This window comes from Podarcis muralis, chromosome 4 (assembly GCF_964188315.1).
Source record: "Podarcis muralis chromosome 4, rPodMur119.hap1.1, whole genome shotgun sequence".
Taxonomy (NCBI): domain Eukaryota; kingdom Metazoa; phylum Chordata; class Lepidosauria; order Squamata; family Lacertidae; genus Podarcis; species Podarcis muralis.
The window spans coordinates 72,910,582-72,931,381 of record NC_135658.1 but is presented as its reverse complement, the minus strand read 5'-3'; the positions used below and the strand labels follow the sequence as shown (position 1 = coordinate 72,931,381).

General features: G+C 44.9%; 2 protein-coding genes across 3 annotated transcripts in view; one reads left to right on the top strand and one right to left on the bottom strand.

Moving 5' to 3' along the window:
* The window catches only part of CHST7 (carbohydrate sulfotransferase 7), a 30,786-nt gene extending 21,269 nt beyond the window's left edge, over nt 1-9,517 (top strand). The window contains exon 3 of the transcript XR_013392647.1: nt 8,721-9,517. The gene's annotated coding sequence lies outside the window, so the exon portion shown is untranslated. The remainder of the gene's footprint in view (nt 1-8,720) is intronic.
* SLC9A7 (solute carrier family 9 member A7) overlaps nt 1-20,800 on the bottom strand; it is a 52,736-nt gene that overhangs the window by 2,629 nt on the left and 29,307 nt on the right. The window contains exons 9-16 of one of the 2 annotated variants that reach the window (XM_028727809.2): nt 20,020-20,108; nt 18,125-18,238; nt 16,018-16,129; nt 14,720-14,873; nt 8,919-8,978; nt 4,940-5,003; nt 3,914-3,996; nt 2,480-2,585 (exon numbers count right to left, since the gene is read on the bottom strand). In XM_028727809.2, the coding sequence (XP_028583642.2) occupies nt 2,480-2,585; nt 3,914-3,996; nt 4,940-5,003; nt 8,919-8,978; nt 14,720-14,873; nt 16,018-16,129; nt 18,125-18,238; nt 20,020-20,108 (782 nt within the window). The remainder of the gene's footprint in view (nt 1-2,479; nt 2,586-3,913; nt 3,997-4,939; nt 5,004-8,918; nt 8,979-14,719; nt 14,874-16,017; nt 16,130-18,124; nt 18,239-20,019; nt 20,109-20,800) is intronic. The other variant, XM_028727810.2, reaches the window with a different exon arrangement.

Below are 20,800 nucleotides of genomic sequence, written 5' to 3'. Positions count from 1 at the left end.
CAATTCTTTCCTTTTCCGAAGAGAGATTTGGGGAGACTTTCACACATTTTGGCTTGCCAGATAAAACATTCCTCCCCCTGAATGCTGTCACCAGGGGTTCTCCTGACTGCCCCCCAGAGCCAATTTTTTTGGGGGGAGGAGGGGGGAGGAAGTGCCACTGCACAAAGAGAAGTCCTAGTCCTTTTGCTGATGGGGCAGTCGCATTTTCCTGGACTAGAATAGATGATCCTCTATGAACACGTGGTTCTCCCCACCAGGAGTACTTTGCAATAAACAGGACTTTACCTCAACCCATGTTCTCTACCAAACATTCCCTTTGCTAAGTTTGATTTATCCTAGAAGAAGCTATAAAACTGCAGCCAAGTGGGACACAAACACCACTTACAAAAAAACACACCCTCAGCTATCACCAATACACCATAACTGACAGCGCTGCTCAGGATTATGCTGTCTTGAGGCGGAAGGGACAAGCGAATACTTCAGATGGAGCTCAAGTAATCTGAAACATTCTTTTGAAAGAGGCCAAAACACGGATCCCTGGGGACTTGAAAATCATCCAAAAATAACCCTAAAACGGCCTCTCGATTCCTTACTTCTCAAGTGAGTTTAAGATATGCTATCTGCAAGAATGTGTTTGGGTTCAACTTTTACTCATCCTGTTAAATATATATTTAAATATATCCCCCCCCCCCCCCGGATGGAGGCATTCCAGAAACTGGGTATATGCTACAGTAGCCACATGGACATTTTCCTTTATATATTCATATGTTAACTCCTCATGGTAAGCCCTCAGTGAAAGAAATGTTTTAGCAGAACTGACACTTCAATGTAATTTTTAAAGTACTTAATCTTCCTCATTAAAGAAGAAAAGCAGTGCAAGTCAATATTATAGGAATCCCACAGCTAACGAAGGATTGAAAACCTGTGCCATTTTCGGGACTAATGAAATCGACTCATGCAACTCAGTTCCCAGTCTGTGGAACGCAGTCCAAGCTAAATCCTACCTGTGCAATTTAAAGCTCTTGCAGAGTTTCCCCCAGCTTCCTGTTAGTTTTGTGCATGTACACAAACAAACCTCAGCACGAGACCACACAGATTTTGGCTGGCCTTGGTAGCCAGCCATTACTTGCTGCTATCTTCTCCACTCCCCCAAGCCTCTCGCTTTGCATTCAGATCTGCAGGTGATCAGAATCCACCTTGCTGCTTGGGAAAGCTTTCAAAAGCACAGCTACAAAGGGGAGTTTGCCATGCTTTGAATGCTTTCCAAGGCAGCAAGAAAGATTCTCAGCGCTTTCAAGTGCCTTCAAATCCCAGCAAGTGAGAGAGGCTGCCTCCCACCCACCCGAAACATACCAGAGGACGGGTGGGAGGGGAAGAATCTGCCTCGCTTGCCCTTCACAGAGCAAGTAGAGTCTCCTTCCCCAACTCTTGAGTTCTCAGCCAACTTTGAACCTCTCACCAATTAAGTGAACAGCTCACCAATTAAGTCGCTTTTTAAAAGCTAAACACATAGCCATGGGTATGCTACAAGACTGAATCCCAATCGCAAATATTTACACCGATTGCCTCTCAAATCCAATTGAGGACCTTAAAAACAGCAAGACCACCAACACAGGGATGTTGTGGAACTCCTAAAGAGTGAACAGAGTCGCTTATTCCAAAGTTTTTCTCGTGTCACTGTGCAAATTGCACAGAGCATCTGCTGAAAATGGTCCATTCTTAATAAGGTGTCAGGTGCAGGTCAGCAATAAAACAATAAAGCAACTGAGGCCGGTGCAGTTGACTCTTTATTCAAGGGAACAAGCCACAGCTCACGTCTCAGAAACACTTTCCAGCAGATCTTGCCCCAATGAAGAGGTTGCAAGGACCGAAGGCTTTCTAACACTCCTTCCCCAGGAGGCTAAGGCTTTGCCTTCTTCCTCTCATTCCTCTGCCCTCATCATTCCTCTCAGTGTTCTGGGAGAGCAGGGAGTGGGGAGCTGGCTGCAACAGGAGGGGGAGACTCCCCGTTTTCTTCCACAGCCTCTTGACCCCCCTCCTCTCCAGCCTCTTCCTGCTCACTAAACACTGTCGCCTCTCCTGTTCCCGATACCTCCCCACCTTCCTGTCTGCTCCTTCTCCCTCTGACCACTTGTCCCACCACCAGTCCCCTAGCTCTGAGCCTTCATCCCTTGTGGGTGTCTCCCACCACTCCTCTTCGTCCAGCCAGTCTTATGACGTCAGCATTCTGAATTATTTCCATATCTACCCAAAAGAATGTAAATCCATGTTCCTCCAAAAACCTACTGCACTCAGGTGTTCCTACAGGCACAAATATACCAACAGCAACATCTCAGATAGCATTTATTGGAATTTATCAGAATACGTGTTGCTTCTACCACATTTCAGAAATGGAAGAGCACTGCAGTGTGCACCCAAGTTTTTTTTACTGTAGCTAAAGAAAACACGTTTGTGAACTCAATGGGGAAAACACACTGACCTCATAAACCTGGGGAGTCGATAAGCAACGCGCTATCAAGCCACACCAACTTGGAAGAGTCGTAACGAGCGGAGGGCCACTGTGTGTGAGAATGGGCTTGAGGTAACTTTTAATGCATTGTTAAGGAAAAGAAACACGCCTTAGTAAAAACGATTTTTTAAAAATTACTTCTACTCCGATTCATCACGGCCATATTCATTTTTTTTATTGCTTTTGTAAACAAGGGTTTTTTTAATTAAACTTTTCTTGGTATACAAAGCTATGTGCAATGTCTCTTTTTTCAAGTTACATTTTCCATAGGTCAGTTTCATTTGTTGAGACATTAGGGTTACATTAGTAAGAAAAGGGAGGGAGAGGTGGAGGGGGGGGGAGGCAAGTTGGGGTGGGGTCGGGAGGCGATGTTTCTGATTTGCTTAATGTATGTGTGGGGTTTTCTGTCAGCGTCGTTTGTGCGGGTTCTCTTTGCTATTCAGTTGTGTTCCTTTGGTGGTGAGAGAAATTGGGTTGGCCTAGGGTTTGGTTGCTTGTTTGTGATTGGATGTGGTGAACTTTGTTTTTGTGTGTGAGTGGGTGGGTGGGTGGGTGGGTGTTTTTGAATCAGGTTAGCCATATTGATTCGTATGCTGTTGGTGGATTCTTGTCGTTGTCTTGTTGGGTTGTGTATGTGATAAAGGGGAGCCAGATAGATGAAGGTATCTTCTTCTATTTGTCCCCGTGTCGCATGCCATTATTTCAAAGCTGCCTGATCAGGGGGCTTAGAGGCAGCCGGCGTGTTCATGCAGAAAAAGCTGGGCATGGCACCTGGGCCACAGCTTTTCTTCGCCACTGTTGCAACACGCAGATCAGGGCGCCGTGTTGTGCAACGCTAGTCTGTTCCTGGCATTGGCTAGCATTAACCTCACTCTTCATGTGCCCTGAAGAACGAGACGATGTGTCATGCTCTGCGTTGCGACACTGGCTTCATGAAGCCATCAGAGGAAGGCTATTTCCAGATTTCGTTCCGCATGTGAAGATGATCATGTGATTGGGGAAGCTTAGGGAGAGAGGTAAAAAGGTTGGGATCGGGAAAGCCACCTGGCTCTTCTGGTTACCCAAATTCTTCCTGGCTGACTGGCCTTCTGGGAAGTAATCTTTTACTTGATGCTGGCCTCTGGCAACTTCCCCCCTCCCTCCATTTCTTGGAGTTTCCTATTGCTGGTTGGGCCATTTGTGAGTTAAGTGGTGCCTTCATTTCATGGAATCATTGCGTTGGAAGGGACTCTGTGGGTCATCTAGTCCCAACTCAGCACCACACTCTAACCAACTGAGCTATTTCCCATTGCTCTTGCTGGAGCACTCTTATCCTAGCTGTCCACTCTCATCCTAGAGACCAGCTATAAAGAGCCAGTGGCTACCTCTTGTTCGAAGCGCTTTCTAACAGCTCGAAAAGGATACTTGTGGTCAAAGCTGTACCACAGCCTGAAGATCCAAACACTTTCCTGTTTTGTCCGGTTCCTTCTTTCAGCATCTGGACCCTCCTGTCAAGAAGAAGAAGAAGAAGACCAGTGTTCTATATAGAAATACAAAGAGGTAAACCCTTTGGCACAGCAGCCCTTGAGCTTTGCTGAGCAATTTCCAGTGAGTCAAGCAAGAACAGCTTCGCCCCCAAGTGAAGATGGTAGTCTTCACTTTCGTTGGGCATGGAAAATGGAAGAGATGGTGACCATGGCCATATGGACCTACGCAAAGGAGGAACAGATATAGGATGTTTCTCTACTGAGCATTAGCTCTGTCCCTTATGCTCTCCTTCATGCTATGTTACCAAGCCTACACATGTCCCCGATCACATGTTATATGCCAACCTGCATTGTAACATATGTACCTAGAGGTGCGATTTTGTTATCTACCTTGGGCCCGGAATCATGGTGCTCCAGGAGGATATTGCACTGCATTTTAACTATCAAGGGAGGAAATTAGCAAAAAGATTACTGAGCATATTTTGAATGCAACAGAACTCTGTTTATTGTGATGATGAATAGAATGATGGAATGGACAAAAGCACCAGAATTGTTACAGAGAGGAACCCTTTAGCCCAATTTGCCTAAATCTGAATGCCATACTTCCCCATTTGGTCTGGGATTGCCCCTAATTGACCTGAGCATTGTTTTGTTTACTTAAATATCCCCCAGGGTTGTCCCAAATCCTAGCAGTAGAAAACCCCCAAAGACTCCGCATCCTTTTTGCTACTTTTGAGTCTCTTCTATATAGGCATTTGCTATGCCCCTTTAGTAACCAAGAAGAAACTGGTTTGAATGAGCTCAGGTTTCCAGTAATTGCAACTTTTGCTCTGATTTTCATGTGATAAAAGAAAGTAATAAGAGACCTTATGGACTTTGGCCTCTTGCATGCAATTAGCACTTGTGATTTGTCGAAGTACGATTCCAGCATCTCATTAACCTATGGAGAAAGGTAGCTACTCACTCCTTGAAGGACTTGAAAGCTGTCGTTGGTGGGTGGCGGGTCTTGATCTGGATCAACTCCAACTCTGCCAAAGAACAAAACGAAACAACATCAAGGGGAGGATGCAGAATACTGTGTGCTTAGGTGAACTTGTAATGCCCTTTAAACTGGGCTTGGCGCCATTGTAAAAGGGTGGCTGAACACTTTGTTTGCGGTGCAAGAAGTTTCAGAAAGATTATGGTAATCTACAGGATTCTTTGCAGCCACTGTCAGGATAAGCCCCATCACACCAACTACTGCAAGTTGAACACTGCTGCCAGACTTCAAAACTCTGGGCAAGGAATCACTTTATAAAGCTGCAGTAGCATTTTATTTTGGAGAGAGAGAATGCTGATTGTCATGTCCGCTAGCTTGGAGCATCACATCAGCTTGTTTTCCTTATATGATGTAATAGGTAGATTACAATTCCTCTGTTATGTTATGATGGGTTCACAACATATTTATTTTCTTATACAGTGGTGCCTCGCAAGACGAAATTAATTCGTTCCGCGAGTTTTGTCGTCTTGCGATTTTTTTCGTCTTGCGAAGCACGGTGTCGGGAAAGTTTTGGAAAAGCTTCAAAAATCACCAAAGTCTTCAAAAACCTCAAAAAAGGCTACCACACCGCATGCTATGAGTTGCTCCTCGAAGTCAAGTCGCAACTGTATTAACGGTGTTAAGAAAAAGGAAACAAACTTGCAAGACGTTTCCATCTTGCGAAGCAAGCCCATAGGGAAAATCGTCTTGTGAAGCAGCTCAAAAAACAAAAACCCCTTTCGTCTAGCGAGTTTTTTGTCTTGCGAGGCACCACTGTATATCTATCTATCTATCTATATCTATCTACCTACCTACCTACCTATCTCCCAGGTAGTCACCCATCCAGGTACTGACCAGACCCAGATCTGCTTAGTTTCAGCAAGATGTACTTAAGCTTCATCTGCCCCTGTGTTTTTTTTATTTTTTGGCCAGTGAGACAATGGGACATTGGTATAAAATCAGGGTTTCCCAAACTTGGGTCTCCAGCTGTTTTTGGACTACAACTCCCATCATCCCTAGCTAGCAGGGCAAGTGGTCAGGGGTGATGGGAATTGTAGCCCCAAAACAGCTGGTTTGCGACAGTTTTGAAGGTTCAGATACTTTGGGTGAAAGGAGCCGCAGGGCAGAAGCAGAGAGTTAAGATCCCGTTGCTTAGAAACCCAAGAAGAGATCAGTTCGCGGAAGGTTACAAGAGAGCAGACCACGAGGAAGTTGTTTTTCAAAACAGCACACATTTTTAAAGCACGGAAAGACAAAGCCATCAGTGACCAAGCAGAACACAGCAAATCCAAGTATAGGGCAAAAATGGTGTCAGTTCCCCTGCTGGATAATGTTCAATAAACCATATGTCCCAGAAGGACAGAATAGGACAGTTACAGTTCTTGATTTCTCCAGCTGAAGGTTCTCAAGTGGCAGGACCAAAAGAGAGTAGTTTTTTATATATAGAATACAAATAGGTTAACCCTTTGGCACAGCAGTTCTTGAGCTTCGCTGAGCAATTGCCAGTGAGTCAAGCAAGAACAGCTTCACCCCCTGCAAGTCCCAACTGAAGATGGTAGTCTTCACTTTCGTTTTCTTAAGTACTGTCAGTACTGGTCCATAGAGGACTGGATGCTCCCATACTGCATTTGGGGGAAAGAGGCAAGGGTCCGCACTTGCTAAAATCACTATGGCAAGCTCCTCGTGTTGATGCTTTTCTTAGCGTACCCAAGAGAGTAAAATCCCTTCAAACAACAGTTTGTATTTCCAAAAAGAAAAGGGGAAAGAAGCCCTCACTTTTTCACATGGTCACATCTCCAATTCCCGCCCCCCCTACTTCCCACAATTCCTTCATTGCCCGAAAAAGTATCTTCTCAACTTAACTTCCACATCCCTTTCCATTACGCAACTGCTATTTCTTGAAAGCACACGACTACCTTGTTACAACAGCTTCGCTGGCTACCAGTCTGTTTCTGGGGACAACTCAAAGTACTGATAAGGAACTGCAAAGCCCTTCAAGACTTGGGACTACTCTACTTGGTTATAAATATGGTCATCTCCCCACATCAGCCTGTCCAGGTTTTCAGGTGTTCAAGAGAAACTCCTCTTCCTGTCCCACCAAAGCTTGATGCATACTTGGTGGACGCCAAATAAAGGTGCTTCTTGGTGGCAGCTTCCAAACTCTAGAACTGCTCCCCAAGCAAAATCTATCTAACCCCTTTTCGGATGACCTTCCACTCACAAAAATCTGCTTTGGAAGGTTGAGGAAATCTCCAGAACAGCAGAGGAGGGCAGCAGAGGAAAAGCAGGGATTAGTAAAAATCACTTCATCTTGTTCTTACAGCAGGAACCTTCACCTTCCACAAAAGGAAGGAGATTCTCCATTCATGGAAGGGGAACGCTGCAAACGAACACCTTTTACTTTTAAGTGCCTGGAAGTCTTTAATTAAATGCAAATTTAAATAACAATTCCCTCCCCATGTTTGTCCTTTGAAAATGGAAGTGGGTATTGCATCACATACCAGCTAAATACCACCCTAACGAAATCTTCCAACAACCTTTACAGTACAATATTATGCAACCACTCCGGTGCATAATGACTCAGGGCTGCAATACCTCAAGGACTGCCTCTCCTCATATGAACTGACCCAGACCCTGCAGTCATCATTTGAGGCCCTTCTTCATGTGCCTCCTCCAAGAGAGGCCCAGAGGGTGGCAACATGAGAACAGGCCTTGTCTGTGGTGGCTCCCCATTTGTGGAATGCTCTCCCCAGGGAGGTTCATCTGGCACCTTTGTTACATATCTTTAGGCACCATGCAAAAACATCCCTCTTCTCCCTGGCCTTGGCTAATTAAACAACCTATGGCCTTTTAAACTGTAGGGGGGTATTGTTTTTGTTTGGTACCATGTTAAGTATTGTTGTGTTTTTATATCGAAGTAATAATAATAATAATAATAATAATAGCCTATTGTGTTCAATTTTAAGTAAAACAAAAACAAAACAAGCTGGTTGCACCCCAGTATAACATTCATACAAAAAAAAATCTTAATGCAAATATTTGCATTTGCTTAGAATTGATGTTCCGGAAGAATGTTATTAGAACAGTTACTAGGTAGGTAAAGGTAAAGGGACCCCTGACCATTAGGTCCAGTCATGACCAACTCTGGGGTTGCGGCGCTCATCTTGCTTTATTGGCCGAGGGAGCTGGCGTACATGTGGCCGGGTCATGTGGCCAGCATGACTAAGCCGCTTCTGTCGAACCAGAGCAGCACACGGAAACACCATTTACCTTCCCGCCGGAGCGGTACCTATTTATCTACTTGCACTTTGACAAGCTTTTGAACTGCTAGGTTGGCAGGAGCAGGGACCGAGCAACAGGAGCTAACCCCGTCACGGGGATTCAAACCGCCAACCTTCTGATCGGCAAGTCCTAGGCTCTGTGGTTTAACCCACAGCGCCACCTACGTCCCTAATTACTAGGTAGTCAACCATTATGGGCATCTTTTGTGTACACTGTGCTTAAGAAACAAATGTCAATTTTCCAGATCAGACTGGCTTGCTTTAATACGCTATAATGAAGGATGAAATTCTTGGTGCTTCACAAGAACAGCACAGCAAAAGCTGAGGTATTAATTCAGAAAAGTTCTAATTTAGCCAAAGTACGCACCACAATTTCTATCTGAATTGCAAGACTTCCCTGTATGCATGTTTACATTCTAAATCTTTGCACTCCTTTTAACTTATAGGTTAAGAGACTGTAGATAACAGCTACTGCATTCTTTCAACCCACATGAAGCAAGGTTTGCAGAAAATCCAGGAATCCTGCAGCATTAAGAGGCAAGACATGCAACAGCAGACAGAGAGTGCATACACCTTAGGTTAGAAAGATGAAGAAAGCCAAGCGTCAGGTAAAGCTCATTACCAATGGAACTATTATTTGTCACCTGAAGTACAGCCAGCGGCTTTCATTCATCTCTTCCACCGATGGAACACGTTCGCCAACTCTAGTACAGCACAAGAATGGAATTTATTTAATTATAGATTTTTACCCTGCCTTCCACCCCTCCCAAAAAGTTTCTTAGGGCAGCTTTATGCACACACACACACAAACACACACACACCCCACACACCCAGCCATAATACTAAAATGTTAAAAAACAACAACAAAAAACACCTCAATAAAATCAGAAGAGAAATGCTAGTGTAATACCAATTCCATCATTCTTCCGGAAATAATAAATGTTTTAGGCATACTTAGCAGGCAACACTCCAGGGTGCAACAACAAATATGAGCTCTCTCTCTCTCTCTCTTGTTGCCACCCAAACAAGCCCCTCCCTAGGGCCTCAGCACATTTGCAAACACAAACATAAAAAATACAAGTGTTATACACTTAAAAGGAAAGCCAGAACGTAAGGACAATGCAGCAAACCAGACGCCTATGGCTGCAATTCCTATATTCTACAGCAGGCATAGGCAAACTCCGGCCCTCCAGATGTATAGGACTACAATTCCCATCATCCCTGACCACTGGTCCTGTTAGCTAGGGATGATGTATTCTGTATTCTGCTCTGGTCAGACCTCACCTGGAGTACTGTGTCCAGTTCTGGGCACCACAGTTCAAGAAGGACACTGACAAACTGGAATGTGTCCAGAGGAGGGCAACCAAAATGGTCAAAGGCCTGGAAACGATGCCTTATGAGGAACGGCTAAGGGAGCTGGGCATGTTTAGCCTGGAGAAGAGGAGGTTAAGGGGTGATATGATAGCCATGTTCAAATATATAAAAGGATGTCACATAGAGGAGGGAGAAACGTTGTTTTCTGCTGCTCCAGAGAAGCGGACACGGAGCAATGGATCCAAACTACAAGAAAGAAGATTCCACCTAAACATTAGGAAGAACTTCCTGACAGTAAGAGCTGTTCGACAGTGGAATTTGCTGCCAAGGAGTGTGGTGGAGTCTCCTTTGGAGGTCTTTAAGCAGAGGCTTGACAACCATATGTCAGGAGTGCTCTGATGGTGTTTCCTGCTTGGCAGGGGGTTGGACTCGATGGCCCTTGTGGTCTATTCCAACTCTATGATTCTATGATTCTACGATGGGAATTGTAGTCCCAAACATCTGGAGGGCCGGAGTTTGCCTATGCCTGTTCTACAGTCTTCTTAGGTTCCTCTTCACTCAAGCCGTCTGCTTGTAACTCCTTCCCTCCTGACTCTTCCCTCAGTGCTTCTCTGCCAATTTATGTGAAACACAGTCTTTTCCTTCCACCCCCTCCTTATTTTCCTGGTTGCACTCTCCTTTCTGGACTCCTGCGCCTTCTCTCAAATGCCCTTTGCTTCTGCCCCGTCCCCATTTGTCTCTCCCACTCCCCTCAAGGTCCTCTTTCTCAGGTTTCGGCTCCCTTCCCGTGCTTGGGAACCCCAACTCTGATATTCCAGTTTAACTTCCCCGTTACTGCTCAGTACTGCCACGTGACCATAGCTTAGTGGCAAAACAAGGTGGGGCAAAACAAACCGCAAAGAAAACCCAATATATATCTATACAGACATATGCCCTAACCTTCCTGCTGGTTAAACTGACACATTCAGAAACTGACGCTTCCTGGGGAAGAAAGTTCAGCTAGATGGCTGAAGATTCTAAGAATGCTCTGATAAGGAGAACTAGATTCTGATAATGTATCTTCTTACATGCCAAGATCCCCATGCTAGATGGATGGACTAGATTTAGATGTGAACTGTTATGGCACAGACAGACCGTGGCAGCCAGGTCATATAGGTTCAAATGCTGGTGTATACTTAAACACAATAGGAGTTTCTTAGTAACTGATAACTAATAAGGACTCGAAAGTATAGCAGTGTCATCAGCAAAGACAGAGAAAGGGTGCAACTGCCCTTCTGTCCCATTCCTTGACCCCAAAGTGTCCTAATTGTATATCGTGTTGCAGATCCCCTGACCTCTTATATGTGAAGGTGAAGTATTTGGCTCACGCAAAAATGCAGAAGAGAGACTGAAACCCTTGTGTTCATGGGACTTGGGTTCAGTTAGTTGCACAAGCAGAAGCTTGGCATGTGCAATTGCCCCAAAACAGCAAAACGAACCCGAATAAACAGGCAAAACTTGGTTTAGAACAACTTGCCAGCTTCCCCCTCCAAGGGCTCAGAACTCCAGTCTCCAGAGAAACAGTGCCCATGGCCAATGAGCATATTGGTAGAGAAAGCCTCTCCTCCTCCAAGAGGGGAGGTGTTGTGGGCGGGACGCGATTTCTGCGTCACGCAGGGGGTGTTACGCCCCCTGCCCCACTCACCTGGCTGGCGCACCACACCCACAGGTAAGTGCCCAACCGGGCGGCTTGGAGGGGGCGTGGTTTGCAGTTTAACTTACTGCTGCGCCAGCCATTCCGCCTCATTTTCCGCCTTCTCATTTTCCGCCTTCAGAGAAACAGTGCCCATGGCCAATGAGCATATTCGTAGAGAATCATAGAACTGTAGTCCAACCCCTGCAATGCAGGAGTCTTTTGCCCAATGTGAGACTCAAACCCTCGATCCTGAGATTAAGGGTCTCATGCACTACCCATTGGGCTGTTTTTGGAGTTCCCCAGCCTCTATGGGATTTTTTTTTTCTCTTTTAAAAAACTGTACTTCTGCAAACCTTGGAGTTTCCTCAACACTACTGATACACCCTCCGTGTGTGTGTGTGTGTGTGTGTGTGTGTGTGTGTGTTGCTGTTTTGACTACATAAGCAATGGAATTCACAGTGTAAACATTGAAAATGGAGGAAATTACAGACACTTCAAATGTATCCATTTCCTTTCCATACCCCAATATGTTCCCCATCCCTCTAAAAAGACCAAACATATAATAGATGCTTAAGGCAACTGCTTGTTTCCAAAAGCAATCATTTTAAAAATGAAAGTTCATTTTCGTTAGGTCATAATGAACACCAGAATTTAGCTGCAGTTTAGTTGAATTTCTTCTGAGAACTACCAGGAAAACTAGCTTAGTCAGCTGTTTTCTGCAGAAGAAAACGCTGCCAGCGGTTTTTTGGTTTCCTGGCTCAAGCCCCTTCTCTCTGAAGATGGGTGAACTGCAAGAGGTTTTGAAGACAACCGGATTTTAAACTCTCCTATTCATGCATTACTTAAAATGTAACTGCACTCACTGCATACAGACTAGTGGGTCACAACAGACAGTTATAACCTTGTTACAGACAGCCATGTCACAATAGCCGCTTGATCTCATGCATTTATTTAGAAGCTGGGATAGTTCAGTTGGTAGAGCATGAGATTCTTAATCTCAGGGTTTGAGCCCCATGTTGGGCAAAAGCTTCCTGCATTGCAGGGGGGTTTGGACTAGATTACTTTCCTGGTCCTTTCCAACTGCTAAGTGTGGGTAGGACGGTAGCAGTGCATTGGCACTATGTCTCATGGAAGTGCTATCTGTAGTTTCCACATTTGTGCTTGCTAGCGATAGTTTGAAACAGACACTGCACCTTCAGCCAAACATAATTCTTCCAGCAAACATTACAGCATTGGGGAACCTGTGTCTCTCCAGATGATGTTGCTGTCGAACTCCCATCAGTCTCAGCCAGCACACCCAATGGTCAGGGATGATGAGAGTTTAGTCCAACAGCATCTAAAGGGCTACAGATTGCGTACCTCTGCAGCAAACTGCCAGGCATGCGAAGTCAAGACCAACCTTCCAATTCCTACTGTGCAGAGTCCCGAGCATCTAATCCTCAGTTATCAACCACTATTCCACTCTCTTGCAGTGTACAGAGAGACATTTTCTGCAGCAGGATCTCGATGAACAACCAACTTGCTTTCGCATGGTATTCTAATGTTGCACATGACTGCCATCTCCTGGACTGAAGGTTTCATCTCATGAAGCCTCATCTGCACATTGCAGGAAAGCATGGCTGTTTAAAAGTGGTATGATAATGCAGATGGGGGCTTGCAATTATTTTTTCTGCAGCTCTAAGGTCAAATTTAGGGACGCGGGTGGCGCTGTGGGTTAAACCACAGAGCCTAGGACTTGCCGATCAGAAGGTCAGCGGTTCGAATCCCTGTGACAGGGTGAGCTCCTGTTGCTCGGTCCCAGCTCCTGCTCACCTAGCAGTTCGAAAGCACGTCAAAGTGCAAGTAGATAAATAGGTACCGCTCCGGCGGGAAGGTAAACGGCGTTTCCGTGCGCTGCCCTGGTTCGCCAGAAGCGGCTTAGTCATGCTGGCCACATGACACAGAAGCTGTACGCCAGCTCCCTCGGCCAATAAAGCGAGATGAGTGCCGCAACCCCAGAGTCGGTCACGACTGGACCTAATGGTCAGGGGTCCCTTTAGCTTTATCTTTAAGGTCAAATTTAGCACACTAAGGTTAGCAGACCTAATCAAAAGGAAGATATGTTACACTGAACTGTATCTAGAGTTCCAGAATGCTCGTCTAGTACTGAAGTACATTCTCCCTTGCCTGCGGCACAAATGTGACACTTTTTTCCAGGAAGGCTACCAATATTAAGTTTGAAATCAGTGGCCCAGCCTCTCACTCCTTCAATTCAGCACAGCGATCAATCCTGACTTAAATATTTCCTATTCAGCATGCTAGGAGCAAATACAGCAACAAATAAGTGTCAGACCTAGTAAACCAGTCAATGTCAAGAAAGCCTACCTAGCACACTCAAGGAAGAGCTCACATTCCAGTTTCTTGCAGCATGGACAGACACATCCATATCTGTAACTGCAAAGCTAAGCCGTTTTTTCCACTAAGTGTCCCCCCCTTTTTTCCCCTTCCCCTCCAGATGGATGCTTGGGCACAACCTGGTGCATAACTAATGGTGAACTTGTAAGAGAGAGCTAGGAAACATTCAAAAACATTGCTGGGTTAGGCAGGCGGTGAGTGGAGGACAGATGTGCAACAGAGGAAGTGGCACTTTTGCAACATCTTTGTTTATGATACACTGGCAAGAATACAGAAAACCGAACAGTTCTATTTAGATAGCAGTAGGCTTGCAGGAGAGCCAGTGTGGTGTAGTGGTTAAGAGCGGTAGACTCGTAATCTGGGGAACCGGGTTCGAGTCTCCGCTCCTCCACATGCAGCTGCTGGGTGACCTTGGGCTAGTCACACTTCTCTGAAGTCTCTCAGCCCCACTCTCCTCACAGAGTGTTTGTTGTGGGGGAGGATGTCGGGAAAGTACAAAGCCTATAAATAATTAACTTGCAATGGAAGAGTAAAACAGTCTCCGCCCCTTGTACAAATGTTCTGCTTGTATGTATCGCCTTACAGAAACGTATCTGAACTGTGCCACGTAAACAGGAAATAAATGTGTTGCTCTACTGATTGCAGAGGAAGGTTCTTAAATGCCCCACACCCCTTGTAGGATATATGAGCTTCTCATGTTACTTGATAGGCACCAGCATCCCACAAGTTATAACAGAGGATAGGGTTCTGCTATTTAGCTGTGGCCACTTATTGTGAGCTACCACGATCTTAGTAACCTAACCCTGCAAAAACCCCACACAGACCTCAAACATGACTAGGTGTTAAGAAGCAAGCAAAATGTTCAACCCCTGAATGAACAGCAAGATTTTGCTGTTATGCAATTCTGTTATAAGCAGTTATTCTCCTATGATGCAAAGTCAAACATCGAATGCATACGGCACTGGTTTTGTACTTAATCAAGCAGTTCGCGTCATTTCCTTGTTATTTAAAAAATGTAAACGTGGCGCTGAAAAAGGTAGAGTTTAGATTCAACATAGGCACCTTATATTTAGCCATGAGAGCATGGGCGTTGTGCCTCCGCCAATGATCCAAACAGTGAAGAAGACAATGAGGAGTGTGGTGGAGAACATCATCTGATGAGAATAAGTTGCGGTGTCTCGTATGGCTAGAGCAAATGCCATGGCTCCTCGAAGTCCTGTAGATAAACAAGTGAGAGGAATGTAAAACCTGACAATACAAGGGCTGTTTTGTATGATACTTCCCCCTCAAACCTAGAGTTGGAATGCTAAGGTGTTTTCGTCCCAAGTCATATAGACTTGGGGGGAGCAGTGAACACAAGCAGCGCATCTAGCCCAGTATGAATCACATGGACCAGCCATCTCTCTCTCTCCAGGACATCATCAAGCAGAGAGTCTTAGCTGCAGACGCTAGGACATTCTGCAAGCAACACAAATATTCTACCGCTGAACTATGGGCCCTTCCCCAAGAGGATATGTCGCTTCAGCTAAGTGTTAAGGGCTGTTGGCATTCCATTCCAAAAATAAGCTATCAGTTCCCCATTAAGATGCCCTAAAATATGCTCTCTGAGTAACTAATTACGTTATGCAAAGGAAGCAGGTTTCTGCTCAAGTCTCTTGAGAGAGGTTGTTAATCAGCGGAGCAACAAGACATGTGCAACTTAGCCTGCTTCCAGGTTTTTGCAGAGTTTGGAAACCTCGACAAAGAGCAGTTGATACAACATCACAAGAGCCACAGGGTAGGGAAACGCAAAACCCGCCCTCCCTATCCTGAGCCACTATAAGGCATTTATTTCTTTTTATTATTTTAGATATCCATCCAAGGTGGCAAGCAGCATTACAACTGTATTCAAGGCCTGCTCTGGCTCCCCCCCCCCCCCACCTCTTCAAACCTTTCTGCCCCTACAACACTTCTCAAGAAGTGGGGGGTATAAATAAATCTGATGGACTTAACATGAAACAATGAAGCTATTTCTTGAAAAAATAGTCACCCTTTGTGAAGTTTGGTGTGTGGGTGTGGGTGTGGGTATGTGTGTGTGAGAGAGAGAGAGAGAAGGGGAGGGAGGGAGGGAGAGAGAGAGAGAAGAGAAGAGAAGAGGAGGCCTTGAGAGGGGCATGCTAGGTAGGAGGAGACAAGCCCAAATAAGACAAGCCCAAATCAATAAAAATCAATAAAAATATATAGCAAACTGAGGTTCTCCCCCCCAAAAAATCCTGCCCCCCTCCCACAAAAACCCTAGCTATATGTCCATGATAACCTGCATCAACAGATGGGAACTGTGTGTTGTAGATAAGATTACAAGCTTCATCTTATCTCCTTACCTGAAAACATCAGCATGTGCTGGAAATTCCAGCTGATCTTGTGCCTTCTGCCCAGATTCAAGAAGAATGAAAGAGGGTAGATGTGTGCAGCTCGTCCCAGGAAAACAGCTATCTAACAGCACCTTTTGGTTAAGGATCCAATATTGTTATCTACGCCACACTATGATCAGGTAGTTTCTTTAAACTTAAGTGTTCTGTTCCAACCCAGGAAATACCTTTTTTCCTGTTCTTTCGAAACCTGTTGTTATGTGGCTCCGAACAGGTAAAGCCAGTATCTCTATACTGTAACTATTGCTCCCTTACAGGTGTCTTTGCGTGTGTTTTTTAAGAAGGGGGGGGGGGGGAGGCAGCCCTTGCTTAACAACCCTCCAGTACAGAGAAGCCTGTTTGCTGCTATTCTGTTTGAGGCACCCTAAAGAAAGAGAGAGAGAGTTAAGAGTGCACTTAACTCCCACATGGCTTTCCCTCACTGCTGAGTCAAACACACTCAAGTGAAAGTCTGTGTCACGTCGTTCTTAATCTGAGGTACCACTTTAGCTAATGGGGCCTGCCGCGCCGCCACACGATTTCTGTTATCATCCTGAGGTAAAGTTCTTAACTCGAGGTACTACTTCTGGGTTAGCGGAGTTTGTAACCTGAGGTGTTTTTTGTAACCCGAGGTGCCACTGTATTAGCATTGCATTCATACTGAACAGAGTCTGTGTCACATAAGCATTCATATGAGGGGTAGAAACGCTCACTCCTACAGGGCAAAATTTCTCATGTGGGCACTTTCCTCCTCTTAACCCTTCACACAGGCAGCTTTTGAGCTGTTCCATAATGCCAAACAAACAGTGCTTAGAGGAGATAAAACGGAAGAGGAAGACCTGGAGTGGTCTCTTCAAAAACAAGGAAAATTCTTGCGCAGCCCGGATAGCTCAGTTAAGAGCGTGGCGCTGATAACGCCAAAGTTGCAGGTTTGATTCCCGTATGAGACAGCTGCTTTGCGGGGTCCCTTCTTCCAACTCTGCAATTCTATGATTCTTACTCGTGCATATATGCATATATGTGCATATATATGCATATATGTGCATATATGTGCATATATGTGTGCATATATGCATATATGTGCATATATGTGCATATATGTGTGAACCTTACCAAGATCCTCTTCACTCCTTAACTTTGGAAGCTGCGTTATATTGAGTCAGGCCCATTGCTCCATATAGTCTCAGCACGGCCTACAGTGGCTGGTTTTAGATCACCAGGGTTTTAGACATGGTTCTCTCTCAGTTCATACCTGGAGAGGCCAGGGACTGAACTTGAGACCGCTTGCCCGTTTCACACCCACCACATGGATAAAGCTGCTTTCCATTTCTTAAGAATGCCAGCAAAAACAAACAAGAGCCTTGGCCGTTTGCTCAGGGAAAATTCAGTATGTTAGGATATTCCACTGTTATTAACATTCATTGTACAACTTAAATGATTTTAAGCTATCATCGTACTGAGACAGTTTTTTGAAAAAAAGCCTAACGTAAGGTTTCCACATAACATTCTTGTAACGTTATAACCCAGGGGCCAACAGAGAAGTCTCAGGTGTGCCACCAAATCAGTGGAAGGTTGGGTGGAAAGTACTGTCAAGAGGAATTAGGTTGCAGTTACCTCAGAGAGCAGAGCTTCGGGTTGCAAGGACGACTGCAATGGTTTCTGTGTATGTGTTTGTTCCTCATAAGGCAAGTGCAGTGAGAACTGGCTAATGGGAGGGTCTTACCTCTTCCCTCACCTTCCCATTTCCCCCTGCAAATGTCTAATTCTTACTAGTTATCTGCACCTCAGGATCCCTGGCTCTAAGCCCAAGAAGTCAGCCTAGCTGAGAGAGCGGTATTCTTACCATGGCATTTGCAGGAAAGTACTACTAGACACACAAGGTGTTAAAGGCCTGTTTTCTCCCTATAGGTGCACAGGTACCTGTTGGAGGAAACAGGGCTTCCCCCTTTCTCATCCAGTTTTAGTTCCTTTAGCTCAGCTGCTCCAAAGATCCGCCCCCTCCCCTTTCAAGACTGGCTTTTCAGAAGTGCAACACTGCTGAGAAACATGTTATAATGCAGAAGAACCCAACAAAGGATACGAAAGCTCCAATGATGAAAATGGGGCTGAATATATGCTTCTGGAAAGTGAAGAGTGCTAAGCCCATATAAGAAAATATGAAGTTCTCAGCCAGGAAGTGCAGCACTTCGAAGAGCTGGAAAGAAAGTTAGAGAAGGGAGAAAAAACATGAAGTCTGCCAACTGAATTCAACGCAATATAGGAACACATGCTTTTCAGAGCAGCCTATTCTGAACAAACCATCTAAAGCAGCATGCACAACATACATAGTAAAGCACATTTCACCCCCTCTGCCATAAAATCATGGGAATGGTAGTTTGCTGAGGGTGCTGGGAATTGCAGCTTGGCAGTAAACTACAGTTCCCAATTAAATACCAAAGGGGCATGCATGCAGATAGCTGTGGGCACACCTTGTTTTGTTTTTGTTTTTAAATTCTCTGCCCAAGAAGTGTGCAAAAGCACAAAGACAGGCAACTGTAAATTTGCTTGTGCAGTTTTCTGGTTTGGGAGCAAATCCAAGGTACTAAAAGATTTTAAAGAAGAAGCAGCCGCCACCAAGCTTTTAATGCACTCTTATTAGTGTGGTAAAAAAAAAGCAATGAAAGCAACTACTGTTAATTTCTCAACACACACTTTTCATATTACTGTCCAAAATACCTTCTCTAGATTGTACTAATCAGACTTGCAGGTGCAGGAGTACATAAGACCCTCCCAATTGTGCATTTCACCTAATCAATCATTCATCAACTGTGAGATTAACCATTTCTACCAGGTATCAGCAGCCTTCATTCAAAAGGAATGAAGAGGAGCATGCCTTATTTTATATATATATATATATATATATATATATATATATATATATATATATATATATATATGCAGGTTTTGGTGTCCTCGGGTATCTTCCCGTGTAAAAGTTGGGGTGTCTAGGCGACGTTTCGACGAGGTCTCACTCGTCATCTTCAGGCTGGTGCTTTCGGCTTCTTGTTACTGGAACAGAGCAGGATCTCAGTGTTTGAGTTCCTATAAATACTGTTGAGGAGGTGTGGCCTCCAATGTTCTGGGCAGGGAGGAAGTTCCCAGGCTAGTGTGCCTTTTCTTCTTTTGTTCCTTAATTGCTTGAGGGATATCTTGAGTGATTTCTTGAGTGATATCCTGAGTACCACTTAGGTGGGTCATTAGGTGTGGATTAGTTGCTAAAGCCTTTGTGTCTTGACCTCTTGAACTTTGTGAAGAGTTTTTCTGAGAAGATGGGTGTACTACATTTAGTTGTGCTCTGGCTTGGCTTCGTGTATAGGGGCGAGCTGTGGTTTTGTGGCCTGTGCCAGCCAGATCTGTGTAGGGATTGCAGGGGGGTGCAGCATCCCTACACAGATCTGGCTGGCACAGGCCACAAAACCACAGCTCGCCCCTATACACGAAGCCAAGCCAGAGCACAACTAAATGTAGTACACCCATCTTCTCAGAAAAACTCTTCACAAAGTTCAAGAGGTCAAGACACAAAGGCTTTAGCAACTAATCCACACCTAATGACCCACCTAAGTGGTACTCAGGATATCACTCAAGAAATCACTCAAGATATCCCTCAAGCAATTAAGGAACAAAAGAAGAAAAGGCACACTAGCCTGGGAACTTCCTCCCTGCCCAGAACATTGGAGGCCACACCTCCTCAACAGTATTTATAGGAACTCAAACACTGAGATCCTGCTCTGTTCCAGTAACAAGAAGCCGAAAGCACCAGCCTGAAGATGACGAGTGAGACCTCGTCGAAACGTCGCCTAGACACCCCAACTTTTACACGGGAAGATACCCGAGGACACCAAAACCTGCATTCCTGTACCCGTGAAAATCTACGAAAGCATATATATATATATATATATATATTAAGAAAGCAAAACTAAGAAGACATTCTTTCACCTGCTTGGTTCGGCTTCTTGACTCAACAGACAGATTATTGTACGTATAGTGAGCTTGTGTGATTCCACAGAACAGGACAGATACCACGCCTGCCAAGAGAAACAGAACACAAAGAAGCATTAGGTTAAATGCAGACATCATCTCTTTTCTGGCTTAGTATTCATATCAATCTTCTTTAAATCCTGAAGCATTACATTCCGATAAATACTTGCTATCTTTGTGGGTTATCTTTTCCAGTGAGCCTGCCCTGTGTTCCAATGAGAAGTAATGGGGCTTAATTCTGCATCAGCGCTTTGCCGTCTGTACTGGAAAGGTAGTCCCATAATCCCATGGGTGCAGGGACCAGGTTCTGTTAACTTTTAGGTGAGGGAAATCATTCTGCACTCTTCCAAAGGCAGGCAGGCAGATATATATACTCCATGATTCAGTCCTGCTGCCAGGAACAAATCCCAGGGTTGTGCCTCATATTTCTTAAGGGTTTGCAAGATTAAAAGAATCTCTCTTGGGTATGTTTATAAGGAGAGATCAACCCAAAATGGGCTTGGCATGCAAGGGCTTTGTGTGAACTTTATCAGCACTGTCCAAGAACTGGATGGCCAGCAAATCAGCTATTTATATTGGAGAAATGTGAGTAAAACCTGGAAGGCTCGGTTGGTTAGAGCATGGTGCGGAGAATGCCAAGGTTGCAGATTCGATCCCTGTATGGGACTGCTGCATATTCCTGTATTGCAGGGGTTGGACTAGATGATCCTCAGGGTCCCTTCCAAATCTACAATTCTAT